Source organism: Rhinopithecus bieti, unplaced genomic scaffold (assembly GCF_001698545.2).
Source record: "Rhinopithecus bieti isolate Rb0 unplaced genomic scaffold, ASM169854v2 scaffold_15087, whole genome shotgun sequence".
NCBI classification, from domain to species: Eukaryota; Metazoa; Chordata; class Mammalia; order Primates; family Cercopithecidae; genus Rhinopithecus; species Rhinopithecus bieti.
Window position 1 is genome coordinate 2,587,572 of NW_016808547.1, and position 17,381 is coordinate 2,604,952.

General features: G+C 40.3%; 1 protein-coding gene across 9 annotated transcripts in view; it reads left to right on the forward strand.

The window, feature by feature from the left end:
* The window catches only part of MTHFS (methenyltetrahydrofolate synthetase), a 51,470-nt gene extending 35,663 nt beyond the window's left edge, over positions 1-15,807 (forward strand). For all 9 annotated transcript variants that reach the window (XM_017886853.1, XM_017886848.1, XM_017886856.1 and 6 more), the window contains exon 3: positions 15,341-15,807. In XM_017886853.1, coding sequence (XP_017742342.1) covers positions 15,341-15,573 — 233 coding nt within the window. In that variant the 3' untranslated portion in view covers positions 15,574-15,807. The remainder of the gene's footprint in view (positions 1-15,340) is intronic.
* The last annotated feature ends 1,574 nt before the right edge of the window (positions 15,808-17,381 follow it).

The following is a 17,381-nucleotide window of genomic DNA, read 5'->3' on the forward strand; positions in this document are numbered from 1 at the left end:
CTTTTGTAAAGTGCTGTTCTTTGCCCCATTTCTTTCCAGAAATTTATCTTTCTTTTGGTATTCATTTATTTTGTAACAATTCTTTACATATTAAAAGATTAACCATTAGTCTGTCATGTATGCTGCAAATAATTTGTATCCATTTTTTTTTTTTTTAATTTGAGATGAAGTCTCGCTCTGTTGCCCAGGCTGGAGTGCAGTGGCGTGATCTCGGCTCACTGCAAGCTCTGCCTCCTGGGTTCACGCCATTCTCCCGCCTCAGCCTCCCCAGTAACTGGGACTACAGGCACCCGCCACCAAGCCCAGCTAATTTTTTGTATTTTTAGTAGAGACAGGATTTCACCATGTTAGCCAGGATGATCTCGATTTCCTGACCCCATGATCCGCCCACCTTGGCCTCCCAAAGTGCTAGGATTACAGGCGTGAGCCGCTGTGCCCGGTCAATTTGTATTCATTTTTAAACCTTTTTCTTAATTTTTTGTATTTTGTGGGGAGGATAGAGATGTTTTAAAGTGTTATTAGTAAAGACTATTAATCCTTTCTTTTAGGATTTTGCCTTTGGTTTTATTTTAGGAAGTCTTACTTCTCTTGAGTTTATATAAATCATCGTTTTATCTTAGTATTTTGTGTTTTAAATATTAAAGTCTTAATCCTTTTGAATTTATAATTGAATCCCTATGTATATAGGGAGAGAATATAAGATTTTTTTTTTTTTTTTTTTTGACATGGAATCTCGCTCTGTCACCCAGCCTGGAGTGCAGTGGCAAGATCTTGGCTCACTGCAATGTCTGCCTCCTGGGTTCAAGCTATTCTCCTGCCTCAGTCTCCCAAGTAGCTGGGATTACAGGCTCCTGCCATCATGCCTGGCTAATTTTTGTATTTTTTTAAGAGACAGGGCTTCACCCTGTTGGCCAAGCTGGTCTTGAACTTCTGACCTCAGGTGATCCGCCTGCCTTGGCCTCCCAAAGTGCTGAGATTACAGGCATGAGCCATCGCACCCGACCAAGAATATGTTTTATAAATAAATGTTAGCCAGGTGTCTGAACACATTTAAAGAGTAATCTACCCTTTCTCTGCTGGCTTGAGATTCACCATTTTCATGAACAAAATTCTTACATATGTTTGGGCCTGTATCTGGCTGTTTTTGTCTTTTCCACCTATCTCTGGAATCTGCCTATTTTGGCGCTACTGCCATAGTATTTTGATTAATACAGATGTATAATGGCTGTTCAATGGATTTTAATACCTGGCAGGATGAGTCCTGCCCCATTATTCTAATTTGAAAAATTTAGCTGACTCTTCTACGTGTATTTTTTAAGATTAACTTTAAAAGAATTTTGTTAGTTTCTCTTCCAAAATCCCCTTGACAGCTTGGTTAAGTGTATTCCGGATCAGTTTATATTTGTTGTTCTTATGAATAGAAGTTTGTCACAATGTGTTGTTAAGCTGGTTATTTTTGTCACAGGAAAGCATAGGAGCACAGGCCCAAATTTCCAAATGGAAACAGACGTTTCTGAAGTAATTTTAAAGTTATTTTCTTCAAAATTTTCTTAAGTTTGATAAAATAATATTAAAAGATTTAATTTCATAAGAAACTTGGATCTTTGATAATGTGTTTTCAAAACAGAGTATTCAAGACTAGGGTTTTAAAGGCTATTTATGAGATGGATTAAGTAGTTTTCTCAATTTCCAGCAGATGTCAGTGTTTGACAAATTTATTGTTAGTCCAAGGCGATGGATTTGTCTGCAGTCTCCCAATTTGTATATCCTTTAGTTATTTAATTGGCACAGGGGATTATCTGAATTGGAAGGGATTTGAAGATCATCTAAGTCAATTTTTCATTTTGTAGATAAGAGAATGGGTCTAGGTGAGAAATGACTTGTTTGCAGTCACACAGTCAAACAGAGAAGGGATAAAACCCAGATGTTCTTGTTTCCAAAAGACTTTTCCTCTCTAAAAGACTCATCCTTTCATGGTTGATATAACAGGCCACCTTCCTAGAGAGGTTTTCCTGTGTTTCTCCCTTCTCAAAGGAATACAACTTTCTTCCTTTGTACCTATTACCTTGGAACTTGTACTACTCTACCCCTTATTACAATTATTTAATTATCTCTTTACAGACAACAGATTAGATGCATTTTTAGCTGACCAGGTGTTTAGGTCCTAGAGGACATTGATAGCAACTTATCTCTGTGTTCTCTGTAGTTCCTTGGGCATGGCCTTCCATAAAGTGAGGTATTAGTAATGACTATTTATTGATTTGAATCCATTAAATTTTGATTGAGGTACCAGTCGTTAGAAACTTTTTTCTGCTTCTTTTTTCCTGTCAAGCTGTTTTAGAAGGTTTTAGGGAGGATTATGTTTTTGGTTTTTTTTAGATGGAGTCTCGCTGTGTCACGCAGACTGGAGTGCAGTGGCACGATCTCGGCTCACTGCAACCTCTGCCTCCTGGGTTAAAGCGATTCTCCTGTGTCAGCCTCCTGAGTAGCTGGGATTACAGGCACACGCCACCACACCCAGCTAATTTTTGTATTTTTAGTAGAGACGGGGGTTTCACCATGTTGGTCTGGCTGATCTCGAACTCCTGACCTCATGATCTGCCTGCCTTGGCCTCCCAAGTGCTGGGATTACAGGCGTGAGCCACTGTGCCCTACCAGATTCTGGGTTTTAAGAGCAAGTTTCTCCGCCACCAGAAGAAGACTTATTGAAGCAGATAACAAGCCTAGTTGCAGTGAAAAAGACACTTGGAACTCACTGGAAAAGGACATTATATAAAATCCAGGTACTATTATTTCAAAGTAATAGGTTACTTTATCATAGACTTGCTGTAATAGAATTTGTTCTAGATGGCACAAGACTCATGTTAGCTGAACTATGAGTCCTCTTAGGCGTGCAGGAAGAGAGCAAGCTGAAGAAATATAATGTACTGTGTAATTTTATTTTAGTTAAATGTACTGAACCAGAGAGGTTGCAGGACTTTCAAGTGTTCATTTAACAGTTCAGTAAAAAACAAAATGGTGAAAGGCAGACAGAAGTTTCCATTTTACTAAACTCTTAAGGCTTGGAAATCATATGATACAATAACTAATTAAGAATAGTGGGCCAGGCACGGTGGCTCACACCTGTAATCGCAGCACTTTGGGAAGCCGAGGTGAGTGGATCACCTGAGGATCAGGAGTTCGAGACCAGCCTGGCCAACATGATGAAACCCTGTCTCTACTAAAAAAATACAAAAATTAGCTGGGTGTGGTGGTGCATGCCCGTAATCCCAGCTACTTGGGAGGCTGAGGCAGGAGAATGGCTTGAACCTGGGAGGTGGAGGTTGCAGTGAGCCGAGATTGCGCTACTACACTCTAGCCTGGGCAACAAGAGTGAAACTCTCTCAAAAAAAAAAAAAAAAAAAAAAAAAAAGTGACTTTGAGAGCTCATCTTCTAAAACTGAGAAAACAGAAATAGCTCCCAAAATACCCTTGTATTTCTGTATCTGAAGAAATTGTTCTTCACTGCTTTCAAGAGACTTTTCTTTCTTGAGTACACCCTCACATGAACATGAGCATAGGATGGACTGCCCTTTAGACTCTTCCCTCAATGCCTAATTTCTCTTTCTTTCTTTCTTTCTTTCTTTCTTTCTTTCGTTCTTTCTTTGGTAAGGAAACACATAACAAAATTTACCATCTTAACCATTTTAAAGGTACAGTTCAGGAGTGTTAAGTATATTGACATTGCTGTGCAACAGATCTCCAGAATTTGTCATATTGCATATCTGAAACTCTATACCCATTAAACAGTTCTTCTTTCCCCCCTTTCTTCAGCCTCTGGTCCATTCTACTTTCTGAATCTATGAGTTTGACTACTTTCAAGACTTCATTTAATTAGGATCATATAATTTTTTTGTGTGTGTGACTGGCTTAATTTATTTCTTGATTGAGTCACACAGATAAACAAGGAATTTTCCTTAAATTCTCAGAGTCACTAAGCTTTGATTCTAAAGAGATCTGAGATATTGAATCTATAAATAAACAAATTTACAAGAAGAAAACAAACAAACACATTAAAAAAGTAGGCAAAGACACGTACAGATACTTTTTGAAAGAGGACATATACATAGCCAACAAGCATATGAAAAAATGCTCAAATTTTTTCACCATTAGAGAAATACAAATCGAAACCACAGTGAGTTACCATCTCATACCAGTCAGAATGGCTATTGTTAAAGAGTCAAAAAATAACAGATGCTGGTGAGGTTGCAGAGAAAAGGGAATGCTTATGCATTGCTGGTAGGAGTGTGAATTGGTTCAGCCACTGTGGGAAGCAGTGTGGCGATTCCACAGAGAACTAAAGACAGAATTACCATTCGACCCAGCAATCCCAGTATTGAGTCTATACCCAAAGGAATATAAATCATTCAATCATAAAGACACATACACACATATGTTCATTGCAGCACTATTCATAATAGCAAAGATATGGAATCAGCCTAAATGCTCATCAATAGTGGACTGAATAAAGAAAATGTGGTGCATATATATCATGGAATATCATGCAACCATAGAAAAGAATGAGATCATGTCCTTTGTGGCAACACGAATGGAGCTGGAGGCTATTATCCTAAGCAAACCAACACAAGAACAGAAAACCAAATACCGCATGTTCTCACTTATATGTGGGAGCTAAATGATGAGAACGCATGGAACAAAGAGGGGAACAACAGACACTGAGGCCTCCTTGAGGGTGGGGAGTGGGAGAAGGGAAAGGATCAGGAAAAGTACCTAATGGGTACTATACTTAGTACTTGGGTGATGAAATAGTCTGTACACCAAACCCCCATGACATGAGTTTACTTGTATAACAAACCTGCACATGTACCCCTGAACCTAATATGAAAGTTAATAAAAAAGATATTGAAAAGTTCCATCCACCCATTTTACAGATGAGTAAAATCAGACGAGCAGGGGTTGCCTACAGTTAGTGAAAAATTATAGGAAGTTTTGTAATGTCTTCTCCATTTCATTTTTAGGTCCATCTGATTATCAACAACTCAGATGCCAAATAAATATAACATTTAGAAATGCCATTTAGATTAAACTAGTGCTGATGTGGATCCTATTTTCTGCAGAGCACTTTTACATATCTGCAGTAAAGAGAGTTTAAATTATATTTTTTTAGTAAGATTTATTTTTGTCAATATCTGCTAAGATAGGATAAGCTGATACATAGATTTTTTTTGTTGTTGTTAAAAACCTTATGGCAGAAACTGTAAAGTAGGGATTGGCAGGGTGCTTTTTCTGTAGAGGGCCAGATAGTAAATATTTGGGGCTTCATGGTCCATACAGTGTCTGTTGCAGTGATTCAGTTCTGCTGTTTTAGTGTGAAGACAGAGCATGTCTGTGTCCCATTGAAACTTTATTTATAAAATCATACAGTGGACCAGGTTTGACTTGCAGGCTATAGTTTGCAAACCCCAGTGGTAAAGTATTGGGACACCATTCCCACTTTTCAGTCTGCAGTGACCTAGCTTGCTTCTTTCATATACAATTGTAGTTGTTTATGGTGATGGTGATGATGATGTTGACTAAGAAAATAATATAAATCAAATTATTATTATCTGTTGATATAATTTTAGAGTTATTTTCTAGACAATGTAGTAGGCTTAAGATATAAAAAACATAAGAAAATAGCTAGCATGTTTGAAGTACATCTTCAAAAGAAGACTGGAAATTTTCTGAGTATTGATAAAAAATTTTTTTTCTAAAGGAAATAACTTTGTTCTTATTATAAAGATAAGACATAAAGAATAAATTAAAAATAAACCCAAATATCCAAGCCAAGAGTAACCACTGATAATAACCACATTTCGGGCTTTTGCTAGGTGATTTTGGTTGGCCTCCTCTAGATCCACTGTCTATCTTTTCTACTTGCTCAGTGGTGGGGAAGACCAGCCTCTGTGGACTACATCAGCAGGCAGCAATGAAGACCAGAGGCTGCAGGGTGTTATCCCTCACCCCCAGTGTACATCCACACTCCAGTCAGGCAGCCTTCTCATCGCAGTTCTGCGGGTTCTTATAACCATGCCCTCCGCATTCCTGCCCCTTGCACCTTCAGGCCAAGCTGATGGTACGGTCAGCTACCCCAGGGACTGTACCATCTCTCTTGCTTTCTCTAAGCATCTCCATCTCTTTATTAATCTTTTCTCGTTTTCTTGGTTTGAGTGTGCCATCTGTCCCTCACCATGGTCCTGACCTGACTGGTACAGCTGCTGCATCCAGTTTGACTGATTCCGCCAGCAAGGCAAATAAGCAGAGCTTTCCCTGTCTGCTTTAATTTCATAGGCAAAGAACAAAGTTTCCACACTTCACTAGAGCTACACCACCATTCACATTCCCATGCCTGCACATCCTAGCTGTATGACTTTGGGCAAATTACATCATCTTGATTTTCTCATTTGAAAAAAGGGGATAACAATATATACCTCACAGAACTGTTGGTAAGATTAAATTAAGTCATGTTTGCAAAGAGCTTAGCACAGTGTCTAGCACACAGCTGAATGTGCTGAAAGGGATTGTAAAAGAGCAACTTCATTTTTCTTGGTTTGTAAACAGATACACCTCAAAGGATCCTTTAAAAGAGAAAGGCTATTTCTAACAGAGGAATGCTTTCCTATCACACCTGTTTCGGAGACTGTATTTCAGTGAGCCATTATGGCTCCTGCTCTGCCTAAGGCTTGAGCAGTTTCTTACGGACTGCTCTCACCTGCATGTTTCTAGCTGACAGGAGGTGGCAGTAGAGAGCTAGGCCGACCCTTGCCCATGGTTTGGGCTGATAGGAAATCTGCAAGATAGCTCTTGGAGTGTTAGTATTATGACTCAAGAAATAACTTTCAGAGTCAACAGGAAGAGGATAGGCATTATTCATATCCCCAAGTATAATACAGCTATAATTTATTGAACACTTACTAGAGTTTTGCCTCCTTTATTTAGTCCCTATAAAATAGATAGCATTATTTTTGTCTGAAGGAGAAGAAATTGGGTTTCAAAGAGAGTAACTTTACTAATTCAGTAACTTTACTAATGTTTCTTACCTAGTAATGGTAGTTATGGGATTCAAACCCAGGCAGTCTCTGTAGAAGCCTGCACAGATAAACTGCTGTGCAGGACTGCCTCCAAGGCTCTTGTCCTTGATGTGCTATAAGGATGATATTTTTTAAAATTTGATTCCATATGCACATGATAAAAATTTAAACCATACAGAAGAGTACTGTGAAAGTGTAAAATATTCTTCCCATCCAAGTCTCCTGTTACTTAATACCTTGTTTCAGAGGTAGCCACTCTTCTTTCGTATCCTTCCTGTGGTATCCTTAAAGGGGTGAACGTGTATTATGGATAGAAGGATTGGTTTCTGTAACCCATTTTATCTTGACTTCTGGCCTGTTGTCCTTGATATTTTTCTAGGCTCTTTGGACTAGGTAGGAGGAGAGTGCTGCTGTGAGATCTTCAGCAGCCAAGTCGCTAAATATTATTCACATTTCTTATTTGCTTTTTCAGCTTTACTTAGAAGAGTCTAAATTCCTGTCACCTCCTATTTCCTTCATTTAAACACGTAGTGTTCATAAGGTTGAGTGAAAGCCTTGAACCCATAATACACTTAGGTTTTAAATATAAGACACACACAGATTGTCTTATATTCTGAATACCTCATTAACTGATTAGCAGAATGACCTGTGTCACCCAGGGATACTAGGAGAAGGGCTGTCTTACATGGGGTTGGTACTTATTTCTAATGCTTTTGTGACAGATGTCCCTATATTCTGGTGCAAATGTTAGTATCCGAGTTAAAAGAAAGAATTTTATAGTAACAATGCAGAAGTGATCAATTATGATGATCATGTCTTTAATAGATGATTCTTACTACAATGTGTTTCATTCGGTGTGAATATTCCCAGATGACCAAAATAGGTTGTGACCATTCATAGCAGAAAGAGTGAAAGTGTGTTTACAATGTAATTTTAAAAAATTAGCGGTCTATAATAGGTGGCTGAGTTAACTCCTCCTTAAGTATGTTATAGATTTGCAGGGAACCATATATTTTAAAACTCAATTTTATATATAATCAGAAGTTGAATATATTTTATTGCTGCCGTAATGTAAAAGGTTTTATTACCTTCTATGTGCTGTACTGTTTTATATGAAGAGTGTTTCAAGGAGGTTGTGCTTCAGTCTGTTCTTTCTAAGGCAATCATAATGAGTTCAAAACATAAGGTATTGATTTTTGACAGTTCTGCCTTAAGAGCTATCATGAATTATTGGTTCTGTATTTTATTTTAAGATTTCAGCTTCTTCATGTTTTAGAAGCATGTCTGATGGAAGTGCCTGTGTCTCTCTGTAATCAGCCATGTGGCCTGAGGGGTAGGCATGCAGCAGTTGATTAAGTTGACATTTGGTATTAATAGCTTAGAGACTCTTTACATCTTAATATGCTTATCCATTCTAGATTTTGGGTGAAGGTAATTTTGACTGATGTTTCATAGCTATTAAGTGGTAGTGCTGGATTCAGACCCAGGCAGCCTGTATAGAATCCTACACACTTAAACCCCTCTCCTCTACTGCCTCCAAGATGCTTGGCCTTGTTGTGTTTCCTCCATATCTTTACTTAATCTCATTTGTATCTTTTGGCAATAGAAGCCATGTATATTGTTGAATCATTATCCATTTGGAACAGCAAGCCCTCAGCTTCATCTCTTATAAGCTGAGTCTCTAATGAGTTGAATGACTTTAGGGAGTAATTTGACCTCTCTGAGCATCAGTTTATTCTTTTGTGAAATGGGGATAATAGTTCCCACCCTCCTGCCTCCCTAGGTAGATGTACTGACCAGCTGGTTTTATTTATCCTTCTCTTTCCAGGGTATGGCATCTTGCCCGACACATTGTAGGCACTGTACAAATGTTAGTTTCTGTGCTGTCCTTCTCTTTTAGAAGCAGGACTTTGGTTAAGAGTTAGGTGTCTCATGGGGTAATCTGAACAAGTCACTCCTTGGATATAGTCAGGAAGCTAAAATAAATATAACAAGGGGACTACTCATTATAGCCCTTACATCCTTCACTGTCATTCTTTTTTTCACAGTAAATAGAATTGAGCTCAAATTCTCTGGGGAAAGACAAAAGCTCTGCTCCCAGAAGGAAGGGAGAAGGATTCCTGCTATTTAAAACAGGCATTCTTACAGTATAGGATAAGAGCTGGTCACACCAAACTGCATGGACTGGGCAGACTCAATGGAAGTTTAAGATTTGTGATATTATAATTGTTATGATAAATAAGTTAACAAAAAGAGTAGAAGGCCCTTACAGGAATGAAGAACAGCATCACAGGAGCAAAGGTTTGCAGGTAGGAAGGTGCCCACATACCTCATGGGCTCTAACACTTATTTTCAGCCTTCTCTTCAGTATTACAGTCAAGACAGTCCACTGGCTGAACTGATTATATTCTGCAAAGCTCAGGACAGGGAGTCTGAGTTCAGGACATCTTAGGAGGTGTCAGGGGCCCAGGCTGCCTTGCTGCCAGAATTAATAAGAATGTTTTGTGAAGGTGAACTGAATCCTCAGAACCTAATACTTCTGTCTCAGGAAGTAGAGGCATTTATAGAATCTTACTTCTTCATTTTTTTTCAAGGCCTACTACCTAGGCTTTTTTCCTGGTCAACGAAGATTCTGCAGCTCAGCATCTGTCCCCCTCTCTCCACTTATATTATCCTTGCCCCGTTGATTCCCTAGTTGCCAAATCTATTAGATATTTTTGTGTCCTTACCTTACTTGTCCATTCTGCCACATTTGACACTGTGTCTACTTCTCTGTCCCTGAAACTCTCTTTCCTTATGTTCTATGATGGGGGTTATCACACTGCAGCCCCACGGGCCAAATCTGGCCCACTATCTGTTTTTGTAAATAAAATTTTATCAGAACACAGCCAAGCTCATTCATTTACATTTGTCTTTGGCTGCTTTCATACTACACAGCAGAGTTATGTTGTTCCAACAGAGACCCTAAAGCCTGCAAAGCCTAAATTATTGATTCTCTGGTCCTTTGTAGGAAAAATTTGCTAATCTGCATCCTATACCTTCATTCTCCTCTGGTTTTCTTCCTCCTTTTTTTTGCTCTGCTGAACCCCTTTGCTGAGGGAACATGTAAGAGCCAATTCTAAGGTAAGATTATAAAAGCTCTGGTCAAAAAATACTTGAAGTATTGGAGAAACTATACCTGTTTCCCTGCTACCTGGTTCAAGAAATAGTGCCTAAGATGTCTTTAAAAAAAAAATAGAAAGTTATCCTAATAAATACAATTGTTGTGAACAGATAACGCTGCATTATCTAATACAGTTTTCATGACCACCTCCGTTTTACAGATAAGAAAACAAATGGAAGCACAGAGATTGCAGTAGCTTGCTTGTGATCACACAGCTAAGAAATAGCCTGAGGGCCCATGCCCCTAATCACCACATCAGACTGACTCCAGAGGGCACTGCTGTTTCAGAGCCAGCACCAAATGAAAAGACAGAAGACATTTTTGAGCAAATAAATGCAGTGTGTGTGGGGTTGGGTGAGTTTTCCAAAGGTTACCTTTGCAGTTTTGGAATGCAAGATCACATTAGAAAGCTAGTGAAACCTGGAGAAAAACACTCAACAAACCATGACTCTGCAGAACAATCTTGTGACATCTAGAGAGCTCTGTGCCCACTAGCACAGAGTGTGAAGTAAGTGCACACAGAATTAAAATTAGAGCAGGTTGGCTCTTGCACATTGTGCTGTCAGTGGACACTATTAATGAGCCCTTGGTGATTTGAAAATAGAGCCATACCAGAGGCATATGAACTGTGCATGGACTAAGTTTTTTCTTCTGTCTCCCCTATTGAATTCTAACCTGGTGGTGTGTGAAGGTGTCTCTGGTGTCTACCTCTATTAGTGGGACCAGTGTGTGTGAGGGAAGCTTGTTGAGCCTCTGCATGATTTTTAAGCCCCACTGAGCCGTCACCTTTGAGGAGGAAAAACATCCAGCATAGTGTTCCCAAAGTGTGAGGACCCGCAGGGGTGTGTGTGGCGGGTAGGTGATGCATGTGGGGATGGTGGTAAGGCACAGGAAGAGCTTCAAGGGTGACAACAAATAAAGTCAAACAAAGAATACACAGTGTGTTTCAGGGAGAACACTTGGATTTACCAAGTAGCAGAAGTGGGAGCAGACTAGGAAGTATATCTTAAGGACCTGAGGCCAGGAGCAACCTGTGATCCCTGTGGTTGAAAGGAGCAGCAGGAACAGTTCTGTGGGCAGGGCTACAACAACACCACCCCATGTATGATGCAAGGACCTCCACGTAGGAAGGGCCTTTTCTGAGCTTTGGTTACCTGGGAATCCAAAAACCATTCTTCTCTTGCTTCTCAAGTGTAAAACTCATTTTGAAAAAGCAACCATACAAAGTTGTATTTTTATTATTTTATTTTATTTTTTTGCCTCTTTGAGCTAAATTTATGTACTTTGGAATTACTAAAATAGGGGATGTCATGCTGGGATTGATCCATTCTGCAAGCCAAATACTCATTTTTCAGGGTTTCTTTGGCCTAAAATTCTATTAAAATCCAAGGATGAAAGAGGACTTGGAAAAATTATGGCACTCAAAGAAATTTTCTGTCTGGTGAGGGAGACAGAGATGTGTACCATCAACTGTGGTACAAGGTAGACTTCAGTGAGAGCTGTGATCAAAGTACAGGGAGTAACAAGAAAAGAGGCAGTAAGATTAACTCTTGCTCAAGGGATTTGAGAACGTTGTTTTCTTATCTCTGTTTCATTTCTTCATTCTTTTCCTCCAACTGCCTAAATGTGGATGTTCCAAAATTCTGCCTTTTCTTTCTTGTGTATTGACTCTGGTGGGAATCCTGACTATTCTCCTGGCTTCTCTTTTGGTCTCTTTGCTTTTTAAAATTTTTTATTGTGGTAAATAACATATAATGTGAGATCTACCCTCCTGAAAGTTGTAAGTGTCTGGGAAAGTATTGTTAACTGTAAGCACAGTTGTACAGCAGATCTCTAGAACTTTTTCATCTTGCATGAATGAAACTCTGTACCCGTTGAATGGCAACTGTCTGTCTCCCGCTTTCTCCTGTGCCTGGTAACCATCGTTCTGCTTTCTAAGATTTTGACTACTCTAGATAGCACATGTAAGTGGCATCATAAAGTATTTGTCTTTTTGTGACCGACTGATTTCACTTGGCATAATATCCTCCAGGCTCATCCATGGGTTACATATTGCAGAATTTCCTTCTTTAATATGGCTGAATAATATTGATTGAATATATGTACCACATTTTGTTTGTTCGTTCATCCATCGATGCATACTTAGGTTGTTTCCATATGTTGACTCTGGGGAATAATGGTGCAGTGAACGTGGGAGTGCAAATATCTCTTCAAGACCCTGACTTGCAATCCTTTTGGATAGATACCCAGAAGTGGGATTGCGGAGCCATATGGTAGTTCTGCTTTTAATTTGTTGAGGAACCCGTATACTCTTTTCTTTAATGGGTGCATTATTTTACATCCCCACCAGCAGTGTACAAGGGTTCTAATTTCTCCACATCCTTGCCAACATTTGTGGTTTTCTATTTTTTGGATATTGGACATCCTCGTGAGTGTGGGGTGATGTTTCATTGAAGTTTTGATTTGTATTTCCCTGATGATCAGTGATGTTGAGTATATTTTCATATGCCTGTTGGCCATTTGTATGTCTTCTTTGGACAAATGTATGTTTAAGTCTTTTTTGTTTTTGAGACAGAGTCTCACTCTGTCACCCAGGCTGGAGTTCTGTGGTGCGATAGCTCCACCTCCCGGGTTCACGCCATTCTCCTGCCTCAGTCTCCTGAGTAGCTGGGACTATAGGCACCCATCACCACGCCTGGCTAATATTTTGTATTTTTAGTAGAGATGGGATTTCACTGTGTTAGCCAGGATGATCTCTATCTCCTGACCTCATGATCCACCCGCCTCGTCCTTTCAAAGTGCTGGGATTACAAGCATGAGCCACTGTGCCCAGCCTGTTTAAGTCTTTTGCCCAGTTTTTATTGGGTTATTTGGTTTTTTGCTATTGTGTTCTAGGGGGTCTCTGTGCCTTTGACCCCAAATCTCCATGCCTGTACCTGGTGAACTCTACACTTACGTCTTCTGCTACTCCTCAGCTTGATCCTTCTGTCCCAGCAAGTAAACTGCTCCCCACTTCCTATTCCCTCACTCGGCTCTTGCCACCCTTCTTTTGGTTTCTGAAAGATATTTAGACCCAACTCTGACACATCTTAAAAATCCAGGTCAAGTTGAGTTTTTCATGAATTCTTCCCTGACCGCCCAGTATTTGCTCTCCCGCTGCTGAGGTCTCTAGTATTTGTCTCTGTTGCTTTTGAGGCATTTGGCAGAGACTGCTGCTGTGCATTGGAATGGATATTACATGTGAGTATATTTTGTACTAACTGAACTGCCACCTCATGAAGGGAAGAGACTGTGTGTCCTCCAGAGGACCTTACAGAGCACCTTGTCATACTGTAAAGAGGCAGGAATCCTTAGAAAGGTGTGCGCATTGGCCCGGCGCGGTGGCTCAAGCCTGTAATCCCAGCACTTTGGGAGGCCGAGACAGGTGGATCACGAGGTCAGAAGATCGAGACCATCCTGGCTAACACGGTGAAACCCCGTCTCTACTAAAAAATACAAAAAACTAGCCGGGCGAGGTGGCGGGCGCCTGTAGTCCCAGCCACTCAGGAGGCTGAGGCAGGAGAATGGCGTGAACCTGGGAGGCGGAGCTTGCAGTGAGCTGAGATCCGGCCACTGCACTCCAGCCCGGGCGACAGAGCGAGAGTCCGTCTCAAAAAAAAAAAAGAAAAAATAAAAAGAAAGGTATGCACATTGTGTGTTCTAGGTTTGGAAGACAGAACTGAACTTCAAGCCTGATAGTGCTCTGGCAACAGAAAGAGGACACGAGGGAGTAAAGTCCAAATTCACAGTCCACTATCAATGATCTGGATGGGGCAGGGAGGAAAGACAAAAGTCAGTGACTAGGATCTTTTTGGCAAGTTGGGATTGAAATGGACAAGCAGGTTTACAGGGGAAGGTCATTACTGTAATCTGAGGCATGCTTTGCTGGATTTTGGCAGGCAGGGGTGACTGGTGTATGCTGGGAGCCAGAGAGAAGCTGAGTTCACCTCACAGTTCTGCAGGTAGTCAGAATATCTGCTGATAGTGGGGGCCAGCCGTGCTAGCAGTCTGATCTTCTCTACTCTGAACACCCTGCTCCAGAGAATTCATGGCTTCCAACCCTGGTATATCTTGCCAGCAATGCTCTATGAATGGTTAGTCCACAACTAAGCTATAGGTCACCCAGAAGCTCCCAGGACAGCTGTCAGGAGGCCAAGACTCAGTACAAGGAGGCCACAGGGCGGACCACTGGGTTGCACGTGTAATGTGGCTCTTGTGCTAACACTGGTACCCCATGTTTCTTGCCAGAGGCTGTGGTACCATTCCCTCATGGAGGTCCTTCACCTAGTGACCTTTATTGCCATCTTCATGGGAATCCCCACACACCCTTCCTGCAGTTGGGTTTTTACAGCCTCCAGGACCCTGCCTCCCACCCTGAGCTTCGGCATTCTGTCCTGATAATGTCATAGCCAGTTCTGGTTTTTGTGTTACTTGAGAGGGTTCTAGCTAGAGGATTAGTTGTGGGTCCCCATCTTGTACCTTTGGAATGTCTCTGAGTAGGTCAAAGCCTGCTCTCACATGAATCTGGGGAAGCCCGGCAGCCTGACCTTGCCTCTCCAATGGGAGGGGAAATGAGGAGGGAGTAGGCTGTCTGAACTGCTTGGTATGCCTGACAGTGGACTTTTTCTGCTCACTGACCCTGAGAACAGCTCTGTCCTTTATGGCTCCTCCTCGACCCTCTCCCGCCCTCCAACTGTCATTATCCTGGGGCATTGATTTCCAAACCTGACAGGTATGGAGAATCACCAGGATGCTAGAAAAAGAGGACCCTATCTATCTCTGGAGATTCTCTTTATTTAACTAGTTATGAATGAGGCCTGGGAATCTGGCACTTTTGTACAGATATATGTAAAATATCTATTGGAAGGATGAATAAGAGACTTAACTGAGTTGCTGAGTAAGTTTTATTTCCTTTTTTGTCCAACTCTGTGCTTTTTGGCTATTAATGGTCACAAATTGTTTTTAGAAATCAGAGAAAGAATAGATGTCATTACAAAACAAAAAACACATCCTGAAATGATCTTTCAGAAACAGTTAATCCTCTTAAATTTGTTCCTTTTTTCTGCAGGGGGACTCGATCTCATCTTCATGCCAGGCCTTGGGTTTGACAAACATGGCAACCGACTGGGGAGGGGCAAGGGCTACTATGATACCTACTTGAAGCGCTGTTTGCAGCATCAGGAAGTGAAACCCTACACCCTAGCATTGGCTTTCAAAGAACAGATTTGCCTGCAGGTCCCAGTGAATGAAAATGACATGAAAGTAGATGAAGTCCTTTACGAAGACTCATCAGCATCTTAAATCTGGATTACTACAGCCAAATAATCAGTGTTTTATATGAGAGTAAAGCAAAGTATGTGTATTTTTCCTGTGTCAAAAATTAGTTGAAATTGTACATTAATGTGAATACAGACTGCATTTTAAAATTGTAATTATAAAATACCTTATATAAAACTATGTTTAAAAACCAATAGAAGTGTGAATAATAGAATATTAATTAAAATGGAGGCTATCAGCCTATGATTTTCAGCTTAACCTCCTGGTGTTAATGTGACAAGTTGATCTGTCTACTTGGCAATTTAAGTTAAATATTTATGAGGAACTGTGCTCCGACTGAGTGCGAGAGGAAGGTAAGCTCACTGGGAGTGGACACTGTATTTCATTATGTCCTGTCGTGACCTGATCACGCATGGAGACTTGGGGACTATTAATTGATTTGTTGGTATTTGCTTTGGATACAGAATTCCCTAAGAATATTATCTCACTTCATCATGACTTCCTTTACTCACTCTAGAATTTTATGTTGGACACTTTTTAGCTTTTGGTGGTTAGTAGAGGGAAACCTTTTATGATTTAAATACTTTCACTCCACTTATTGGTTACCATTACGGCATGTATCAGCCCCTGATGAGTTTAAGATCTGGTATCTTATAAGTTAGAAATTATTTCTGTTTACTCATGGTTTCTGCTTTGGAAATGAAATTTGCTGTGAGTTGAAAGTTGGCAGATGGCACCACAGCTAGGGAGCAATAATTTTGTTGTGGGGATGATTTGGTCATCTCCAGAAACCCAGGAATCTTAATAGACACGGCTCTTTTACTCACACCCCACGTCCATCCTGTCACCAGGTCTTGTTGATTTTGCCTTTGAAATGCCTCTTAAATCTATTCTCTCCTTTTGATTGTCCTGTCACTCTTTTTGTCCAGCCTTTTAGCATTTCTAAGCTGGACTAGGCAAGAGTGTCACACCTGCTTCCCTTGCCTTCCATCTTGCCTCTTCCAGTTTATTTCTCAAGCTGTGGTCAAACTGATCTTAGAAAACACGAATCTAATCGTGCAGCACCCCTGACTAAGGTCTTTCAGTGGCTGTTCAGAGCCTCTTGGGTAGCAAACAGATGGCTTCTGTTGTATACAAAGCCCCTTAAGAGAGGTCTCCTCATCTACTTTTTCTAGCCTCTTGTCTCCCCACTCTCATCTTCTCCTTCTGTAACACTGAGCACTGCAGGCTTCTTCTGCCCTTTGCACATTGTAAGCATGCATTTCTCTCTGTCTGAAATGCTCTTTCTTTTGTTCATCTAGAAGGCTGTTTACCCTTAAAAACTCAGCCATAACATCATCTCTTCTGTGAAGTCCTCTGCTACTTTCCCAAGCAGAGTGAGTGTTCTTTCCCTTGTCTGAATGGCCCTGGCCATTGATCTGCTTATCATGTTGTCTTAGGTATCAAATTATTTGTTGTCATATCTGTCCCCTTTACCATACTGTGAGCTCCAAAGAAGAGAAGTGATCTTTATACTTCTTATGCTTAGTAGACAACTAGACATATAGTGTGTGTGTGTGATAATTTTTTAATGAAATAATTGAATACATTGGAAGTGTTTCATTCAAAACACTCATTCATTATTCTTTGGATAATAGCATAGATTTGATGTTTTATGCGCAAAAGTAAAACATTTGAAAATACATTTGAAAACCCATATTAGGCTAAATATGGATTTGTACAATATAATATTTACGATGAGAAATGGGAAGGAAACTGAATTCGTACAAGCTATGAAGTCACATTGTTGTACTGGTTAAAAATATTGGTAAGTATTATTTTGACTATAAGGT